Source organism: Populus alba, chromosome 1, assembly GCF_005239225.2.
Source record: "Populus alba chromosome 1, ASM523922v2, whole genome shotgun sequence".
Lineage (NCBI taxonomy): Eukaryota > Viridiplantae > Streptophyta > Magnoliopsida > Malpighiales > Salicaceae > Populus > Populus alba.
The window spans coordinates 11534932-11553613 of record NC_133284.1 but is presented as its reverse complement, the minus strand read 5'-3'; the positions used below and the strand labels follow the sequence as shown (position 1 = coordinate 11553613).

The 18682-nt window shown below is 35.4% G+C and overlaps 2 protein-coding genes across 2 annotated transcripts; one reads left to right on the top strand and one right to left on the bottom strand.

The window, feature by feature from the left end:
* Positions 1 to 10884: 10884 nt before the first annotated feature.
* LOC140955977 (uncharacterized) lies at positions 10885 to 12537 on the bottom strand. Its single transcript, XM_073411607.1, has one exon. It carries the CDS (start codon positions 12535 to 12537, stop codon positions 10885 to 10887), a length of 1653 nt encoding a protein of 550 aa, XP_073267708.1.
* Positions 12538 to 15391: 2854 nt separating this feature from the next.
* Positions 15392 to 17658, top strand: LOC118036035 (protein kri1). Its single transcript, XM_035041726.2, has one exon. It carries the CDS (start codon positions 15611 to 15613, stop codon positions 17480 to 17482), a length of 1872 nt encoding a protein of 623 aa, XP_034897617.1. The 5' UTR covers positions 15392 to 15610; the 3' UTR covers positions 17483 to 17658.
* Positions 17659 to 18682: the final 1024 nt, after the last annotated feature.

Here is an 18682-nt window from a genome sequence, read left to right as displayed (position 1 = left end):
TCCGGTAAATCTTGTAAACCCGGGTTTATTTTTCAAACTCATAACCCATTAAATTGTAAACCTGAACTCAATTAATAATCTCAACACTTGCAAAATTAAATGTAGGAGAATGAAATCAATAAATTTCATTTAATTAAAGAGCAAAATTTCTTTTTAAAAAAGCTAAATTTAATAAAAACCAAGAAAATAAACTTGAGGCAACCCGTGGTATTTTAAAAACATAGATAAATCTCATAAAAAGTGAATTAAAAGAATATTGGAGGATTAAATTGGGGAAAATAAGCTTAAAAAAAAAGAAAAAAAGAAGAAGCAAGTAACATATTAAAAGAGTGGGGGGGGCGGGGAAGCAAGCCCGAGTAAACCTCGTAAACCCGTGTTAATCTTTTAAGCTCACAATCAAAATAATAAAAATTAAATCTAACAGATAAAAAAACTCATGGTGGATGAAATTAAAAAACAAATCTTTAATTTCATAAATTATTCCAAATAAAAAAAATTTGATCAAAAAAATATGGACGAAATCTTAAGAATAATATATCTCAGGGTTCATGTGATCCAAAAGGCTAGCATGAAAATCATGGGGAGAGAGAAAAACAAAACAAAAAACAAAAGGTCACGTGCACTAAATCGATAACAATTATGCGACATGTAAGATGCTTCGGTCATTGTCCTAGAAATAAGGTTTTGGTTACCGAACAGTTTAACACATGCCATCCAAATCTCGTGGTATTACTCACGCATTTCTATTTTTTTTAATCCACTCATTTATCAAATTACCCTATTTTTTCTAACGACATTCAATAACTACTAAATAATCAAATGTAAAAGATTAAAAAAAAAATCCAAATCAAAGGCAAAACTTTTTAAATTTCATTATGGAAAATAGTAATTTGTCCACCAAGAGCAAAATATTAATTTCATTGTGAAACATACTTGGTGCATCCCCATGGTCCTTTAGCATTTGGTATATATATTGATAGAAATCTAGATTCTATTAAGTATCACTCAATGACAACCAATTACTCGTTTTGGTAAGAGCTTGGAATACTTTTCTAACAAAAAAAAAACAATCTGTAATATAGTGTTACAATTATTATTAAAAAGAATAATAAATAAATAAATATGGATCACTATATATTTGAAAACTTTTGATCATGCCCCCTGGTGATTATTAGCCTATGAGAATCTAGATTGCCTTCGTTTTAATACGTATAACAAGAACAGTATTGATAGGATTGAGTCTTGATTTTCTGGACTTGTTTTGATTCTGCCTGCACTTAACTGTGTTTTGAAGACAAATCAGCAATATAAATCACCGTTTTACTAGCTAGGGTTCATTATTTGGCGTAGCATATCACAAGGAAGGGGATTTTCCATGTCTCCTGGGATTTTATTAGATGGCCCAATCCGTCATCTAAAGAGATCGGTGGCCTCCATGGAATCTTCAGGAATTCCTTACGCGTTTATTCTCTTCATGATTGTATCCATCGCCACCGCCCCTCCGTCTCCATCTCCACCTCCCCCCCTCCCCCTCATGTGTCATCAAAACTGTTTACAGTCTGCAACCTCAATTACTCCTCTTTAATTAATGGGTTTTGTTGACTTTGCCCTTCCTTGGAACTGCATCTGTCCCTTCGTCCTATAAACTATGATTAAAACAACTGTACCGTTGACATTATACATGTCAACCACCTCTTAATAATTTCTGAACTGCAAGTCAAGCTACACTGTCAATTCTCAAATAATTCTTAAATCACGAGTCAAAACAATTTTCCTACACTCCCAGTTGACTTTATGTCCAGAGGTCAAATCAGGCCTCTCCTTGTTGCTTCCAATGCATGCACTCTGCAATTGGTCGGCAATTCTTTTTTCTGCAAAAGAAATAACAACAGCATAAAATCTTGGAAAGATCTTTTCTTCCTCGTATAAACTAACACCGGAGAATGAGTCTGACCTTTCAAGTTCTATCTGTTCCTATAAATCCATAGATTTAATTACATGCTACGACTTCCAAAATTTTAAATCTCACCTTCGAGCTTGAGGGGATCTTCTTTTTTTCTTTCTTTAATTATATATGGTTGAGTATTTTAGATCAAAGCCTAGCGGTTTTAAATAGAATTGAATATGCAGTACTCGCCTACTTAATATTATATATGAAGGCCAGTACTCTCAGCAGGACCAGGTGCGAATTGGTGGAAGTTGATGAAGTTTTTAATAATTAAGAAAAAGAAAGTGAGATAGAAATGTTATAATCAGTTTCATCGTAGAAGTCTATCGAATTTCTGCTGTTTATGTGACAAGCTCGCATGTTTGGGTTTTGCCTATAAATTTGTATGAAAATAATTTCATGTTATTTTAGAATTAACTTCAACTTCAAACCTGCGGCCCAATTATAATAAGCTCCAATACAATAATCATCAAGAATATATTGAAAAGGCTATAAAATCAATAGCCAAAGGTGTTGGGGTGTTTACCTTGGAGTCGACACTGTTCACACATACACAAAACATTGTAATTGGTGCTGTACTTTTTTTGATAACTCAATTTGATCCCCATGCAAAATAACAAAAAACACTATTTATTTTGGTCCTTGATCTTTAAAATAATACAATGTATACAATTTAGATCCTCTTGTATTTTAAAAAATCAATTTTTATGCACAAGTTTATTTGTGTTATTTTCCATCCTTCTTTAGGGAGAGAAGAGATGAGAATTGCTGGATTATGGCGATAAGAGATAAAGTCACTGTTCATTTTATTTTCGGCCACCAAAATGGATTTTCTTTGTATCCACGGGTTCCATGAAATGAGAGGGGCTTCATGGTGGTTATTTAAAGCCTCGATGTTGCATGAAAAAACATATCCGAGTTAAGAAAGACAAAACTAAATCAGTTTAATTTTGGTTTTTTTGAACCATTTTTGGGATATTTTTTTGAGTTTATAAAATGGTTTAGGGGTGTTATGAGGATGTTGGTAAGGTGTTTTTTATTTGAAAATAGCTTGAATTTTTTTTTTTCCACCAAAAAACTAGTGACTTGATTCTCTTGTCACCACTAGGGGTGTTCAAAAAAACCGACCAACCGATTAAACCAAAAAAACCGAGAAAAAATTAACCGAAAAAACCGAACCGATAGAAAAAACCGAATAAACCGATTAAAAAAATTTTAAAACCACTTGGTTCGGTTCGATTCCGGTTTAAGAAGGCTTAAACCGATTAAACCGGACCAAAACCGAACCGGTTTAATTGAATTTAAAAAAAAAATATATAAAAAGAAACACTAAACCTAATAATAAATTAACCCACCCCCCCCACTAAAACCTAATAATAAATTATCCCCCCCTCCCCCCAAAACTTTCCCGCCCCCCTCCCCAAAACCTTTCCAGCTTTTCCCCATTTCCCTTTCCCTTTTCCATAATAAATTAAACCCCCCCCCCACTAAACCTAATAATAAATTATCCCCCCCTCCCCCCAAACCCCTTCCCTTTTCAGCAACCCCACTCATCCCTCCCTCCTTGCTCTCTCTCTCCCCTTCCCCGCTCTCTCCTTCCCTGCTCTCTCCCCCCTTCCCCTTTTCCAGTGGCCTTACCCTTCCCTTTCTCCCTCTCCCTCTCTTCTGTGCACAAGAAAGACTTAAAGCAACTCATTTTCTCTTATATTGTTGCCTTTCTATTCTCTACTTTACGGGATGCTATTGAAATCTTTGTTAACATGTAGTTGTTTTAATATGGATAGATTCAGTGATTGTGATTCAATTAAGGGAGATCTTTCAGATCTCAACCGGAGAGCTTGGATTCAAAGGTTTCAACAAGGATTTTTTTGAATGTGATTCGGCCAAGTTTGTCAAGTGATTGTGATTGGGCCAAGTTTTCTCTTATTTAATTGATTTCGGTTTTTCTGGTTTCTAAGGTTAAAAAACCGACCCGAACCGAACAAAACCGGTTCGGTTTGAACCGGTTCTCGGTTCGGTTCGGGTTATACTAACAAGGAATTGTATTTTCCGGTTCGGTTGAATTTTTATGTTAAAACCGGACCGAACCGGACCATGAACACCCCTAGTCACCACTGTGGTGCCTGAGATTTGAGCTCACAAACGACATGTTATCTGCCTTGATGGGCGATATGTTGCCAACTTTTTTTTTAAAATGTCACCTACCCTTTTAGAAAATTAAAAAAAATAAATAAGTCCAAGCCTGCTGGCACTCCTAGACTCACCTGTTTGAGTGTGGTTATGGTTGCTTTCAAATTGTTTTTTATTTAGAATAATATTTTTTTTATTTTTTTAAAATTATTTTTGATATTAGCGCATCAAAATGATCTAAAAACATTAAAAACATATTAATTTGAAGCAAAGAAAAAAAATAAAAAAATATTAATTTTTTTCAAAAACACTTTTGAAACATAAAAACAAACAAGACCTTCATTTTAGTGACCCAGATGCACCATTACATAAGCCCCGCGAGTCTGGGCTCTTTTTGACCTTTTTTTTTTTGTTGAATATAAATTTAAAGTAAAACATATTGAACCCAATGAGTTCATGGTCCAAGTCACAAGTTTGAAAATTAAGCCATAACAACGGGCTATTATTTTTTTTATATTGCTTATTTTTACTAAAATCTTTTTTTTATATATAATTTTTAAATTTATGTTTCAATTATTCCTCATTTGTTTTTTTTTGCTTATTTAGCCTTTTTTATATAAATATTGTTTTTTTGTTGGTGTTGTGTGTATTTAATTTTTGAAAAGATTATTTTGATTCATCTATAATTTTTTTTGTCTTTTACATACAAGAACTTTATTTTTGAAAATAAAACATGTTTATTTTACAATAATATTTCTGATATGTGCAGTCTTGCATCATTTTTATTTTATTTAATCAATTTAATATATGTGTTTTATTTTTAATATCACTTGATTGAGTAAAAAATTAATTTTAATAAATAAATTCAGTAAATACAATCATATAAATATTCTATTTTGCAAGATTAAACATCATAATGTATATATGTCTTTTGATTTTTCCAGTTTTATTTTTAGTAATTATTAACACCTTTTATTTTTATTTATTAATACACATAATTCTTAATTTATTTGATTACATTATACATGAACTTTTTAATTTACATATATTATTATTTTTTTTGTAAAAGAAACATCAAAAAAATTCTGCATGTACAGTTCTTTTATATAAAAAAATATCTACCCCGTAACAAATCACGTCAAATGACTTTTGCAGAACTACACATAGGAGGATAGGGTAATTCGTCAAAAGTTCTTCCCCAACTTCTCTTTTCAAACGGTTACACAACAAATTAGTCGAAGAAGTGATTTGAATTAAGTAATTAAAAAAGATAAAATAATATGCTATACTTAATAAGTGTTTCCATATTAAAACAAATTCCAGACTAGATAAAAATGAGGATAGACTTGGTTATGAACAGATTGAGAAAAGGGAAAAAATACATAAAGGATGTGATAGAGACTTATAAAAGAAACTAGCTAAAGTAAATGAAGTTAGGAAGTTTCATTCGTGGATCCTCAAGATATGGAGTAATGTAGAGAGTGGGTAGTTTAATAGACAATTATCTACAACATTTGCTATATATAAATTGAGGCTGGAACAACAACTCAACAAAAATCAACAACAATTCCAAATTCCTTTATAATTGAATCAAGATTTCAAGATTTTTAAAATATGTTTATAAAATAATATGTATGTTGATAATTTATAAATGATAATTATTAGATAATAATAAAAATTATATCCTAAAATTTATATAATAATTTAAGTTATTAAGTTGAGATGGTTTTTAATATGAAATCAGAATTTTAATAATCAAATAATTATGAATTTAAATCATATCATCTTTATTTATTTAATAAAATTTAAGTAAAAGGTAAAATCAACTGTCCGAATTTATGGTTATTGACAATAATAAAATAATGGATGTCAGTATTTCATTCCTTGACTCCAATGTCATTAATGTAAATAACAAGAAAAGGTTGAAAAGTGTCTAGTAAATAAATAAATAAAACTTTGAAACCAATACTTCATGCAAATCCCACAATACATTTTTCTAGTCATGTAAATAAATAAAAAAACCTTAAAATATGTCCCAGATTCTGATTGAAAATAAACTGATCTGGTCTTACTCTCTACACTTGAATTTAACCGAAGAAGATCACAATCGCGTTGAAGCAGTGATATTGTAGTGCACCGCCACAATACGTGTCAAGATCTGAAATATACTGTCATGTGAAATCAGGATTATCTCATGTTCCGCTAATCTTCGGCATATCCACTTCCTTTTTCATATTTCCTGCTTTCTTTTTTCCCTCCGATATTTACAAGCCATGATTATCCCACTTGCTATTTGACCCGACTCCACAGGCTACATTTATTTTTTTTACAAAAACAATTTTATATATTGGCTTTTTCGACATCTTTTTATAATATGTAAATCGAAAAACAAGTTAATTAAATTTGCGGTCTTCAGCATCATTCAGACGACTTCGAAAAATACAGCCCCGATGAGAAATGAAAGGCTCCCTTTGTTGGCACAGAATTCATTCATCATGTCTACATTCGAATTCTTGTTTCAATCTACTAACAATTCACTTTGGTTTTGAATTTATTCTTTAAAAGTTATTAATTTAAATTTTATAAATTTTAAAGTTATTAAAGATTAATATAATCATTAATTTTTAAAATCTATAAAATTAATTGAAATACACACAAACTAACTCAAATATTTATATTAATCTAAAAAATAATTATCATGTAGGTTTCAAGACTCCGAAAATCCGATGCGGAGTATTGGCTCCCATTTAAACACTCCTCTTGAGCTATCGGTAAGAATTTAAGTTTTGACACATGACATCCAAGGAGCAGTTCCATGAACCATAGAAATCAGATTGTTGAACAAGGTTTTGTGCACATTGTCAGAGATCCCACCATACACGACAGACTCATCGACAGGCTATGGCGGGCACATGACCTTGAAAGTGCTCTGAGATGTTTCGCAATCTCGGGTTCACAAGTCGTGAAACCTCGATCCAAAATTTGTACCGAGGATTCTGCATGGAATAAGTTGAAATCATTTTATTTACTGATAAAACCATCAAGCCAGAATCAAAATAACATTTTATAAAAAGGGACTTAGAGGTAAGGAAGCAGTGACCACATTACCTTGATGAGCTCCATGAAGGTAATTAGAGGACTCCAGGGATGATGTTGGTTGACACTTGACAATCAGCCGTTCGAAGAGCATTCGAGTTATCTGTTCCTGGATTATTTCCCGCTCGTATAAGAACAGCAAATCAGAACCAGCCAGCGTTTCGTGCCAAGAATGACAACTATCCATGATATATGATGTCTGTAAATTCTTAGCAAGCTATGTGGTGTCTGTGGATGTTAATTGCAAGAGGAAAATTTCCAAATTTGTGGCCCATTATCTCTCATGTGCTCTGATGTTTCATCGGAAAAAACCTTGCATAAATTAGCAAGTGAAACTGACTAGTTAAAAATTTTAAAATATGTGCCATTGACCATCAAAAGCACAGGAACACATGATTATACAAGCGCATTGAACAAATTTTACACATTTAGACAGTAAATTCGCCTACAGCTCAATTATAGGATGTAACGAGTCGTCAGAGAAACAGGGGAAGAGTTCTCACCTGATCTGTTTCCTCAAACAACAGAAACAGAAGACCACAGGAAAAGAAAAACGCGGGGGTAACGCAGTTGATCAGCTATTGCATTAAGGAAGAGATATCGTCCTTCCGTGTCCAGATCTGTTTTCAGGATTTTAAAAATGTCCAAGGCTGGACTCATCAAATACTTCTCCATGGCAGCATGTTATATTTCTTAGCTTGAGCTGGCTAATAAATATAGAAAAGAATGTAAACTAACTTCGAGGATAGCTTGGCCTCCAAAAGACAATTGGTCTTTTCTTAAGGATTGAATTCTGCGTGTTATTTCATTTCCAACAAAGAATTAAATACAGAGAATCAGAGGAGTTGTTTCCTCAGTTTATGCCTACTTGTACTCATAGTTTGTTACTTAACAAACTAATTATTTTGACTCCTGCTTCTAAGGAATTTAACAGCAACATTATTGACTAATTCAAACAAAAGATGCGTAAAACAATATCTTCAACAAAACAATATCTTCAACAGATTTCCCCATCAGTAGACTAGGAGACTAGGATCGTAACAATGCCTCCCCCTCAAAACTAACCTTGTCCCCAAGGTTAAGTTCAGGAAACTGCCTCTTCATATCAAATAATCGCTCCCAGGTTGCAGAAGCTCGAGAAGTGCCTTCCCATTGAACTAGGATTTCAGTAACATTGCGTCGACCCGACGAACTATGCGACCATCCAACACATGAGCTGGTTTGGGCTTCAGGATTCCCTCATCTAAAATATCTGGAAGGGAAATTTGTGATACGTCTGCAGTTCCTAACTTCCTCTTTAGCTGGGATACATGGAAAACATTGTGAATTCTTGCAGATGAAGGCAAAATGAGCTTGTAAGCCACTGCCCCAATCTTTTCTTTGATCTGAAATGGACCATAATATCGAGGTGAAAGCTTGAGAGATCTTCTTAGTGCAACTGAGCATTGGCGATACGGCTGTAGGCGTAAATAAACATAATCACCAACCTCGAATTCACGGTCAGTGCGTTTTCTATCAACAAAAGTCTTCATGCGGTTTTGAGCTTCAAGCAGATTTTGTCGCAACATTTGAAGAATAGATGAACGAGTCCTTAGGAGTTCATCTAGCTGAGGTAAAGAAGAGGACTGTTCAATATATGGAATTAGCTTTGGAGGCTTACATCCATAAACTACTTCAAATGGAGTATAGCCAGTAGAGGAGTTCACGTTAGTATTATGCCAATACTCTGCCAATGTGAGGAATTGCATCCAATCTTTAGGCCGAAGGCTAACAAAACACCGAAGATAATTCTGAAGACACCTGTTGATTACTTCTGTCTGGCCGTCCGTTTGAGGGTGATAGGAAGAACTGAAATGGAGACTTGTCCCTTGTAACTTGAATAACTGCTGCCAAAAGTCACTAAGAAAAACACGATCACTTACTATGGTTTTAGGCATACCATGGATTTTGAACACATTATCAAAGAAGGCTTGTGCAATAGAGGAGGCTGTATAAGGATGGGACAGCGCGATGAAGTGAGCATATTTGGACAAGCGGTCCACAACAACAAAAATGACATTTTTACCGCTGGATTTAGGTAACCCATCGATAAAATCCATCGATATATCTTGCCAAATCTGGTGTGGAATTGGAAGTGGCTGCAAAAGACCTGCAGGATGAACATTTTCTGACTTGTTGCGTTGACAGGTTTCACACTCCTGAATATACTGTTTTATAAAGGAGCGCATGTGAGGCCAGTAGAAGTTCTGTCGAATTCGTTGTAGTGTCTGAAGGAAACCAGAATGACCTCCAACTGGACTGGAATGGAGCTCCTTTAAGATCAAGCTGCGAAAAGATGAATCTGCCCCAATGTACAATTTTCCCTTATAGAACACCCTGCCATTGTGAACAGAAAATTTGGATTGATCAAGCTGGCCATTTGCATAAGACTGTAGCTTGTCAATAATATCTGGATCAGTATGAGTCATTTTGTCAATTGCCTCAATCCAAATTGGTTCCAGCTGAGAAACTGAATGGATAGCAACTTCAGGATCACGTCTGGAGAGTGCATCTGCCACCACATTCAGTGATCCCTTGCGATATTCAACAGTAAAGTCGTATCCCAGAAGCTTGGACAACCAACGTTGTTGAGAAGGAGTTCCCACCCTTTGCTCAAGCAAGTATTTCGGGCTGTGATGATCAGTTCTAACTATAAAACAGCTACCCAGCAAATAAGGACGCCATCGCTGAACAGCAAGAATAAGCGCAAGCAGCTCTTTTTCATAAGTAGAAAGTTGGAGATTTTTACCATGCAAGGCTTGGCTGAAATAAGCCAAGGGACGTCCTGACTGCATGAGAACTGCACCAATCCCACTTCCTGATGCATCACACTCGATAACAAATTTTTTTGAGAAATCAGGAAGTGCTAGAACTGGCGGCCGAGTCATAGCCATTTTAAGTTCGTTGAAAGCTAATTCAGATGTAGGAGTCCACTGAAAAGCCCCCTTCTTGAGCATGTCTGTAAGAGGTCTTGCAATCTGTCCATACCCGTGCACAAACTTTCTGTAATATCCAGTGAGGCCAAGGAATCCACGTAAGGATTTCAGCGAAGATGGAAAAGGCCATTGAAGAATGGATTCAATCTTCTTCTTATCAACAACAACCCCGGCAGCAGAAATCACATGGCCCAAATAATCAATTTCTGAGCACCCAAAATGACATTTAGATAGTTTAGCATGCAACTTATGAAGACGAAGAATCTCCAAAGTTTTCTGAAGATGAATGACATGTTCTTCCTCTGAATGGCTGTAAACCAGGATATCGTCGAAGAAGACCAGAATGAATTGTCTTAAAAATGGACGAAAGATTTCATTCATGAGGCTTTGAAAAGTTGATGGTGCGTTTGTGAGACCGAAAGGCATAACAAGGAACTCGTAATGGCCGTCATGGGTCCTAAATGCAGTTTTAGGAATATCTTCGTCAGCTACCCTGATCTGGTGGAAACCTGATCTCAGGTCTAATTTGGAGAAAATGGTTGCGCCATGAAGCTCATCAAGAAGCTCATCTACCACAGGTATAGGAAATCGATCCTTGACTGTGACAGCATTTAAAGCACGATAATCAACACATAATCGCCAAGTGCCATCATGTTTGCGAACTAACAGGACAGGAGATGAGAATGGGCTGCGACTGGGACGAATTATTCCTTCATGGAGCATCTCTTTGACGAATTATTCAATTTCAGCCTTTTGAAGCATCGGGTACCGGTATGGGCGCACATTAGTAGGCGATGTGCCTAGAGGAAGTATTATGCGATGATCATGATACCGAGTAGGAGGCAAACCTGATGGTGGACAAAACAGATCAGAAAAAACATCAATGACTGCCTGAATGGTGGGTGGAACCTGATAAACGTTGTTGATGGCATAAATCTGTGAAACATTTAGAAGCAGACTTGGTGATCTGACTCGAAAAAGTTTCTCCAGTTGATGACATGAGAGGACGAACAACTCCTTTGTAGGTATACCAGCCAGCATATGTGTTTTCCCTTGGGAACAGAATTCCATGGTCAGCTTGGAGAAATCCCATAAAATAGGACCGAGGGTCTGCAGCCAATGTGCACCCAAAACAGCATCATATCCTTCGAGGGAAAGGAGATAAAAATCTGAGGTAACTGGAACTCCTTGGATGTCAATGAATATATTTTGACATTGCCCCTCACTATATAAGCGATCTCCATTAGCCACCATGACATTAAAGGAGGTCTTACAAGATATAGGAATATTAATCTTTGATGCAACTGAAGGATCCAAGAAATTATGAGTAGAACCAGAGTCCAATAATATGTAAAGAGGTTTATTGTGATAGTAACCAGTGACACGCATCGTCTGGGGGTTAGCAGCACCTGCAATTGCATGAAGAGATATCTCTGGATGTGGAATAGCATCGCTATCAGCAGAGCAGTCCATATCTTCATCACAATAATCGTTTCCATCAATAAGGAAGAGAGTAAGAGATTTACATTTATGGCCAGGTTTGAATTTCTCATCACAATTGTAGCACAACCCTTTTTCCCGGCGCTCTTTCATCTCTTCAAAAGATATCTTTTTCACCTTTGGGTCTGGAACTGCATGGGTGGATGCTTGGGGTCTTGGAAAACTTCTACGATCTCTTGAATAACTCTTCTCCTGGAGACGAGCGAGACCGATGGCATCTTTTAAAGAAGTGGGACGGAATGACTTAACATTTGTCCTTATGTCATCTTTGAGACCACTAATGAAAGTGCGTGTGAGAAATCTGTCAGGAAGACCATCGATTCGTTGAGCCAAATTCTCAAACTGACTTTGATAAGCTGCAACTGTGGAAGTTTGACGAAGTTTTGACAGTTCGCCCTCTGGATCCTCATATTCTGTAGGTCCAAACCGCTTTTCAAGGGCTTGGATAAACGACACCCAATCATTAAGCTCACCTGCATGTTGTAAATATTTGTAATATTGGAGTGCTGCTCCCTTCAAGTGGAAAGAAGCATAGAGGAGACGTTGTGTTGGATGGATCTGATGTAGCAGGAAGTATTGATCAGCTAGTAAAATCCAGCCAGAAAGGTCTTTAGTGCCATCATATTTGAATAGATCAATCTTTAGCCCTTTTGTTGGTAACCCGCTGGAATCAGAAGCCAGTGAATGCCTTACTGAAGGTCTAACACTGTGTTCTTCTCTCACAGGTTGTGGTTCTTTGGAGAGCTTTTCAATGGATAAGGTGAGGGCTGTAATTTGTTGTTGAATATCGGTCATATGGGTGTTGATTTGTTGCAACATGGAACCTTGCCTGGAAACTGTTTCTGATAAGACATTAAAACGGGTTCCTGGGGCGTCTTGGTTAGCCATATTTATAAAAAGGGGAGGGGTTTTGGGTTTAAAGGTTACTGATGAAGATGGCAGAGGAAGTTTGGCTCTGATACCACTGTTATATTTCTTAGCTTGAGCTGGCTAATAAATATAGAAAAGAATGTAAACTAACTTCGAGGATAGCTTGGCCTCCAAAAGACAATTGGTCTTTTCTTAAGGATTGAATTCTGCGTGTTATTTCATTTCCAACAAAGAATTAAATACAGAGAATCAGAGGAGTTGTTTCCTCAGTTTATGCCTACTTGTACTCATAGTTTGTTACTTAACAAACTAATTATTTTGACTCCTGCTTCTAAGGAATTTAACAGCAACATTATTGACTAATTCAAACAAAAGATGCGTAAAACAATATCTTCAACAGATTTCCCCATCAGTAGACTAGGAGACTAGGATCGTAACACAGCATTGTCGGTCATCTGATGTCCAATAGCATTGCTGAATGGTCTGCACCATATCCGCAAATGAGCCATAGATTTAGCATAATAACATCGAAATAGAAGTAAAAGAGAACTACGAAGTATATGTTCAGGTAAGAATTTCCAGCCGAAGTAAAATTCGCGGAAGGATCAACATTCAGTTAAAAGCAAGTTTGAGAGAGGATTTTGCAATCATGTATTTGCACTTAAAGTTTAAACAAACACCTGCATCCAAATAAAAATTATAAGAGCAAGCTTAAACAAGGTGAGGAAACAAGTTGCTTGCTTGCATTCCTATATACAGCACAAGGGGGTTAATCAAGGGTACATTGTAACGTGTTCCAGCCTGCAAAGCCTCATTCTGCAGCAGTAATAATTTCTGCTTTAAGCGTGACAACTGACAAGAATGTTGTTCTATGATGTCTGGTCTGAAAAATGAAAACCTAGTCAGCAACACCATGCAAGGACTGGGAAAAAAATCAAAGAAAAAAGCGAGGAAGGAAGCAGCAAATCCAGACGATGACAAGGAAACAGTATAGTGGAGATAGGGAGTAAACAGTGAAATTATTACTAGTATAATTTCAAAGAACAGACAAGTGTGATGTTGTGTACCATGGATTTATTTTTTGATGTTGTTCTTTTAATTTGTGAAAACAAAGAGAGAAAGGGATGAAACAAAGGATAGATTTGATTTTAGGTGAAGAAGGTGGGTGAATAAGAAGGCAGATGATTTTCTTTTAATTAAAAGAATAATAGTAATTAACAAAAAACATAAGAGGGGTGAAATTAAAAAATAGGGGATCAAAACAAAAACCATGTTTTGGTTGTTCAAGTTGTTTTTCAATTTATCAAATCAATTATATCATATCAAATTAATCCTCACACAGTTTAATTTTTCTCTACTGGAGAATATATTAGCAACACTTGCCCTTTATTTTGCTTTAAAAGAAATATTGATTTGACTTGGAGTGTAGTGCGACCAACAATTTAATAGTAACTAATTAGTTTGTGTGCATAACACAAGAGGCACTTTTTTAAAATATATTTTTATTTAATCCAATGAAAATTAAAATAGTTATTTGTAATAAAAGGAAAGTAGAGAAAAAGAAATTTGAAGAAAACGTTCTCTTTTTCTATTTTGACAAAAATATTTTTTTATAAGTAATTTTCTTTAATAAAAGCTAAAGACAACTAAAATTAATATTCATAAAAATCAAATAATTCAAATCAAAAGGAAAAAAAATATCTCTTTAATCAAAACTTCTTTTTTTTTTATGCATTTATGCTTTTTATTTTGATGAAAACATGTTTTATTTTATGAGAAGAATTGTTTTTTTAAATAAAAAGTTAAGGAAAAATAATAATAATAAATAAATATTTCACTCTTACTAAATATTTATGAGCAAAATGTTTTTTAAAAAACATAATTATTAGGTTCATGTATAATTGTTAATAATATCATAGAAAGCTCAAACATTATTTGAAAACCATTGAATAATTGGATGCATTTTTAACTACCAATTTAATAATTTTATTCAAAGAGAATTTTATTTTAAAATTAAAAAAAAAATAGAAAAAGTTATAAATAAGATAAAGGGACATTAAAAAAAAAAAAAAAAGCCATATGCACACATTTGAACTTAAAAGAAAAAAAGGCTAGGCGCGCCTGTTTTTTTTTTTTAAAAAAATTAAGTGGATGGCATCTTATCTGGTTTGATTTTTCTTTAAATAAGATATATGATGTGTTTTCTATGAATTTCAATGATCTCTAGAAATAGGATTTGAGTTTTAGAATCTCAAAAAAAATTTCATAAAAAAAAAAACTCTTGAAATATTTTAAAACTTAATAACTTTATTTCAACTTAAAAAAAAAACTTTACAATCTCAATTTTTTTTATTATTATAATTAAATGATAAAATTATATCTATTGTAGTCTTTCTCTTGAAGACAAATCAATTTACATTAAAATTAATTTTTTTTATAATTAAAATATGATTAGCCAAAATTTTTCTTTTTTATCTTTTGTTTTTAATAATTTTTTATTTTCTCATCAACGTCTCAGAACTAAAACATCTAAAATTTTGGTTAAGGCTAGCCAAAATAACTATGAATTTGAGGATCAAAATGTAAATATCTAAAATTATATAAAAAATAATTAGTTCAAAAATTTTAAAAAAAATAAATAAAGGATGGATTATAATTTTATTTGACTTAACATTTAATTTGGCATGGCAATAGCAATTCAAGTGCCTCTATGTGTTCTCAGTAGCCAGAACAGTAAATCTTTTAGTTTTTTTTTTTTAATTTTAATTTTAATAAGCCGGAGATGTGAAGAGGTTTATATGACACGTGTCAGCACTTTCTCTCTGTTTTTTTTTTTTTTGTACTGGGGTATAGAAGAAACCAGAAGGAAAGAAAAATTAAAGAAAGGTCCCCATTCAACCTTTAGACAAAACCGAGAAAAAAAGCGCAAGCGCAGAAACCCTAATTCTTTAAAAGCCAAAACCCCTCCACATCTCTCCTTTTGCCTCTTCTCTAACATTTATCAGCAGCCGGCTCTATCTCTCTCAGTTCCCTCCTCCCTCTTTTCTAGCTCCAAAACAAATAAACAATCCTCATTCAGATCAAGAAGAGGATGCCGCTGAAGCAGCTATTCGACGATGCGAACAACGACGACGACGTCGTATCGAAGATTGAAATTGACAAGGAGTTCGCCAAAAGATACGAGCACAACAAGAAACGGGAAGCTCTCCAGAGATACGAACAGCTGCAAAAGGAAGGACTGGTTGATGAATCCGAATCAGGGTCAGAGTCATCATCGTCGGATGAAACAGACATTAAGAAGACTGATGTCAAGTTTTTTGATAATTTACTCAAGGTAAAAAATCGTGATCCTTCTCTATATAGTAACGTCAAACTCTTTGAATCTGATGGTAGTGATACAGAAGAGGAAGATATTAAGGATGGTAATGAAAAACATACGAAAAAGAAACCTATGTATTTGAAGGATGTGATGGCGAGGCATTTGATTGAGAAAGGGCCTGAGCTTGATGATGAGGAAGGGTCGTCAATTAAGACTAAGAGGGCTGATAAGAGTTATAACGACGAACAAGAGGAGTTAAGGAAGGCCTTTTTGGATGCGGTGGAGGATGAGGAAGAGGATGGAGAGCAGGAGTTTTTGAAGTTGAAAGAGAGGAAGAATGAGGAGGTGAGTGGGGATGGGAATGCTGCTGATGCTGATGGTGTGGAGTTTGAAAAGAAGCTGGGTGATTATTTTGGCGGGGAAGGGGAGTTGGATGAGGGAAGCATGTTTTTGAGGGATTTTTTTAAGAATAAGATGTGGCTTGGTAAGGATGAAAGGGATGATGTTGGGGAAGATGAGGTGGATGAGTTGTTGAGAGATGAGGAGGAGGTAGAGAGGCAAGAGAAGTACGAGGAGAGTTATAATTTTAGGTATGAGGAGAGTGTGGGGGATAGAGTGTTGGGTCATTCGAGGAAAGTGGAGGGGTCGGTGAGGAAGCAGGATAATTCGAGGAAAGAGCAGAGGAAGAACAAGGAGGAGAGGATGAAGATTGCGGAAATGGAGAGGAAAGAGGAGTTGAAGCATTTGAAGAATTTGAAGAAGAAAGAGATGAAGGAGAAGATGAAGAAAGTCATGGAGGTTGCAGGGTTTAAGGATGATAATGAGTTTCCGTTAGATTTGGAGGACGAATTTGATCCTGATGAGTATGATAAGATGATGAAGAAGGCTTTCGATGTGCAGTATTATGAAGCAGAGGATGTGGAGCCGGGGTTCGGGAGTGATGATGATAATGATGAGATGGAGAAGCCAGATTTTGATAAGGAGGATGAGTTGCTTGGACTTCCTAAAGATTGGGATATGATTGACTCTAGTGATGGGTTTTTAGCTGCAAGGGAAAGGAGTTTGAAACTGAAGCAGCAGAAAGGGAACGACTGCTGTGAGAAAGAAGATGGAAGTGGAGAAGAACGGAGTGAGGAAAGTAAGCGGAAGAGGAAGCGAAAAATGTCACTTGTGCAGAAAGTTAAAGAGGAAATGATGGAAGAATACTACAAGTTGGACTATGAGGGTACTATTGGAGATTTAAAGACGAGGTTTAAGTATGCTAAAGTGGATCCTAACAAGTTTGGGTTGAAGACGGAAGAGATATTAGAGATGGATGACAAGGAGTTGAATCAATATGTTTCTATTAAAAAACTTGCACCCTATATGGATAAGGAATGGAAGGTGCCTAGTACTAAGAAACACCAGCAAAAGATGATGATTAGGGAGCGCTTGCAGGAGAAATCTGACAAGAAGAACAAGACAAAACATAAGAAAGACAAGCCTTCCTCAGTTCTGGGTTCCAAACAAGATGAGACAGAAAAGCTGGACGAATCAAATGTGGATACTGGCAACTTATCCAGGAAAGCCAAAAGAAGACGCCGTCAGGCAGAACTCAAGTTGTCACGCCCTCGGCTCATTGCCTATGGGAAGGTCCAATCTTAAGCAGCACTTCAGCTATTTCCGATATCATTTCTTTTATTTATTCATTTTGATCTGTACTCCTGATTGATGTCCCTTCTTTACTTGCAAGGATGAACTCACTCTAGAACCATAAGTAACGTAGTTGAGAATCTGTTGGCAAAATTCTTTCCCTTGGTAATCTTTCTGAATTTTGTATCTTTTGGCCTCATTTGCACGGCAGATACTGAGTGTTTACATGACAGATCACAATTGATTTCATTGTCATGAAACCTGCAAACAGGAACATGACTTGATTTGGAATTTGGGATAACAAAATTATATATCAATTTATCAACAGCAGTTTTTGTTTTTTGTTTTTTTTTTTGGACGTAGCACTTGTGACTAGAGTACCATTCGACCATTTATTATCTTGGTTAAAAAACGACCTCCCAAGCAATAAAAACTTCTCTCGACGGCCTATATTCTGGTACACAAATAGATTGCACGCGGGCCTGTGTTTCTGTTGTGTCTGATAACCCTCGGGTAATTTCTTTCTCTTTTCCTTTCGATTTGAAGGCACTGTTTCCTTTTCAATTACAAAATTAAAGTCGTCTTTGCTCACAGGAGGCGAAGATGTTTCAGACATAAAAATTGCAGCCCTGTCATCTTGACTTGTGTAGCGTTTCAAACATTTTATTACTTTGCTTAAACGGTCTTTGAAGAAATAAAAACTCTCTTGAGAAAAGAAGCCAACAAGCTTTTTTTTCTTGAGGCTCATTTTCGGTGCAAAAAACATTCTGGCTTGTGTTTATGTGATCTGATACAACCTGTTGGTAATCTCCTTCCCCTTTCTTTCAATTTCATGTCATCTTCTCGGTTGATAATTTAAAGTCATTTGTACACAGAAGAAAGATACTCAAATTAATAGGATGAACAAGTTCATACAAACCTCAATGATGCGTTGATGAATGATAAAATAGAGGGCCTTGCATTGAGTTAATGCTCAACAGTAGTGATTATTCAAGCTCTAGAACTTGGTAATTCGAAAGCTTTTTGGCTCACTGCACTGGACTTAATTGAACAAAAAACCTGAATTTGAATCTGGCACTATCAGAAACATTCTCAAGACATATGTTAAGTGCCCTTCGCTGCTTGGTGACTCGGATGCTGCCATTAGTGACTCAACCTGAGCTCTTTCCCTGTCCGCCCAAGCAAACTCTAACAGAAAAAGCCTTAGGGGAA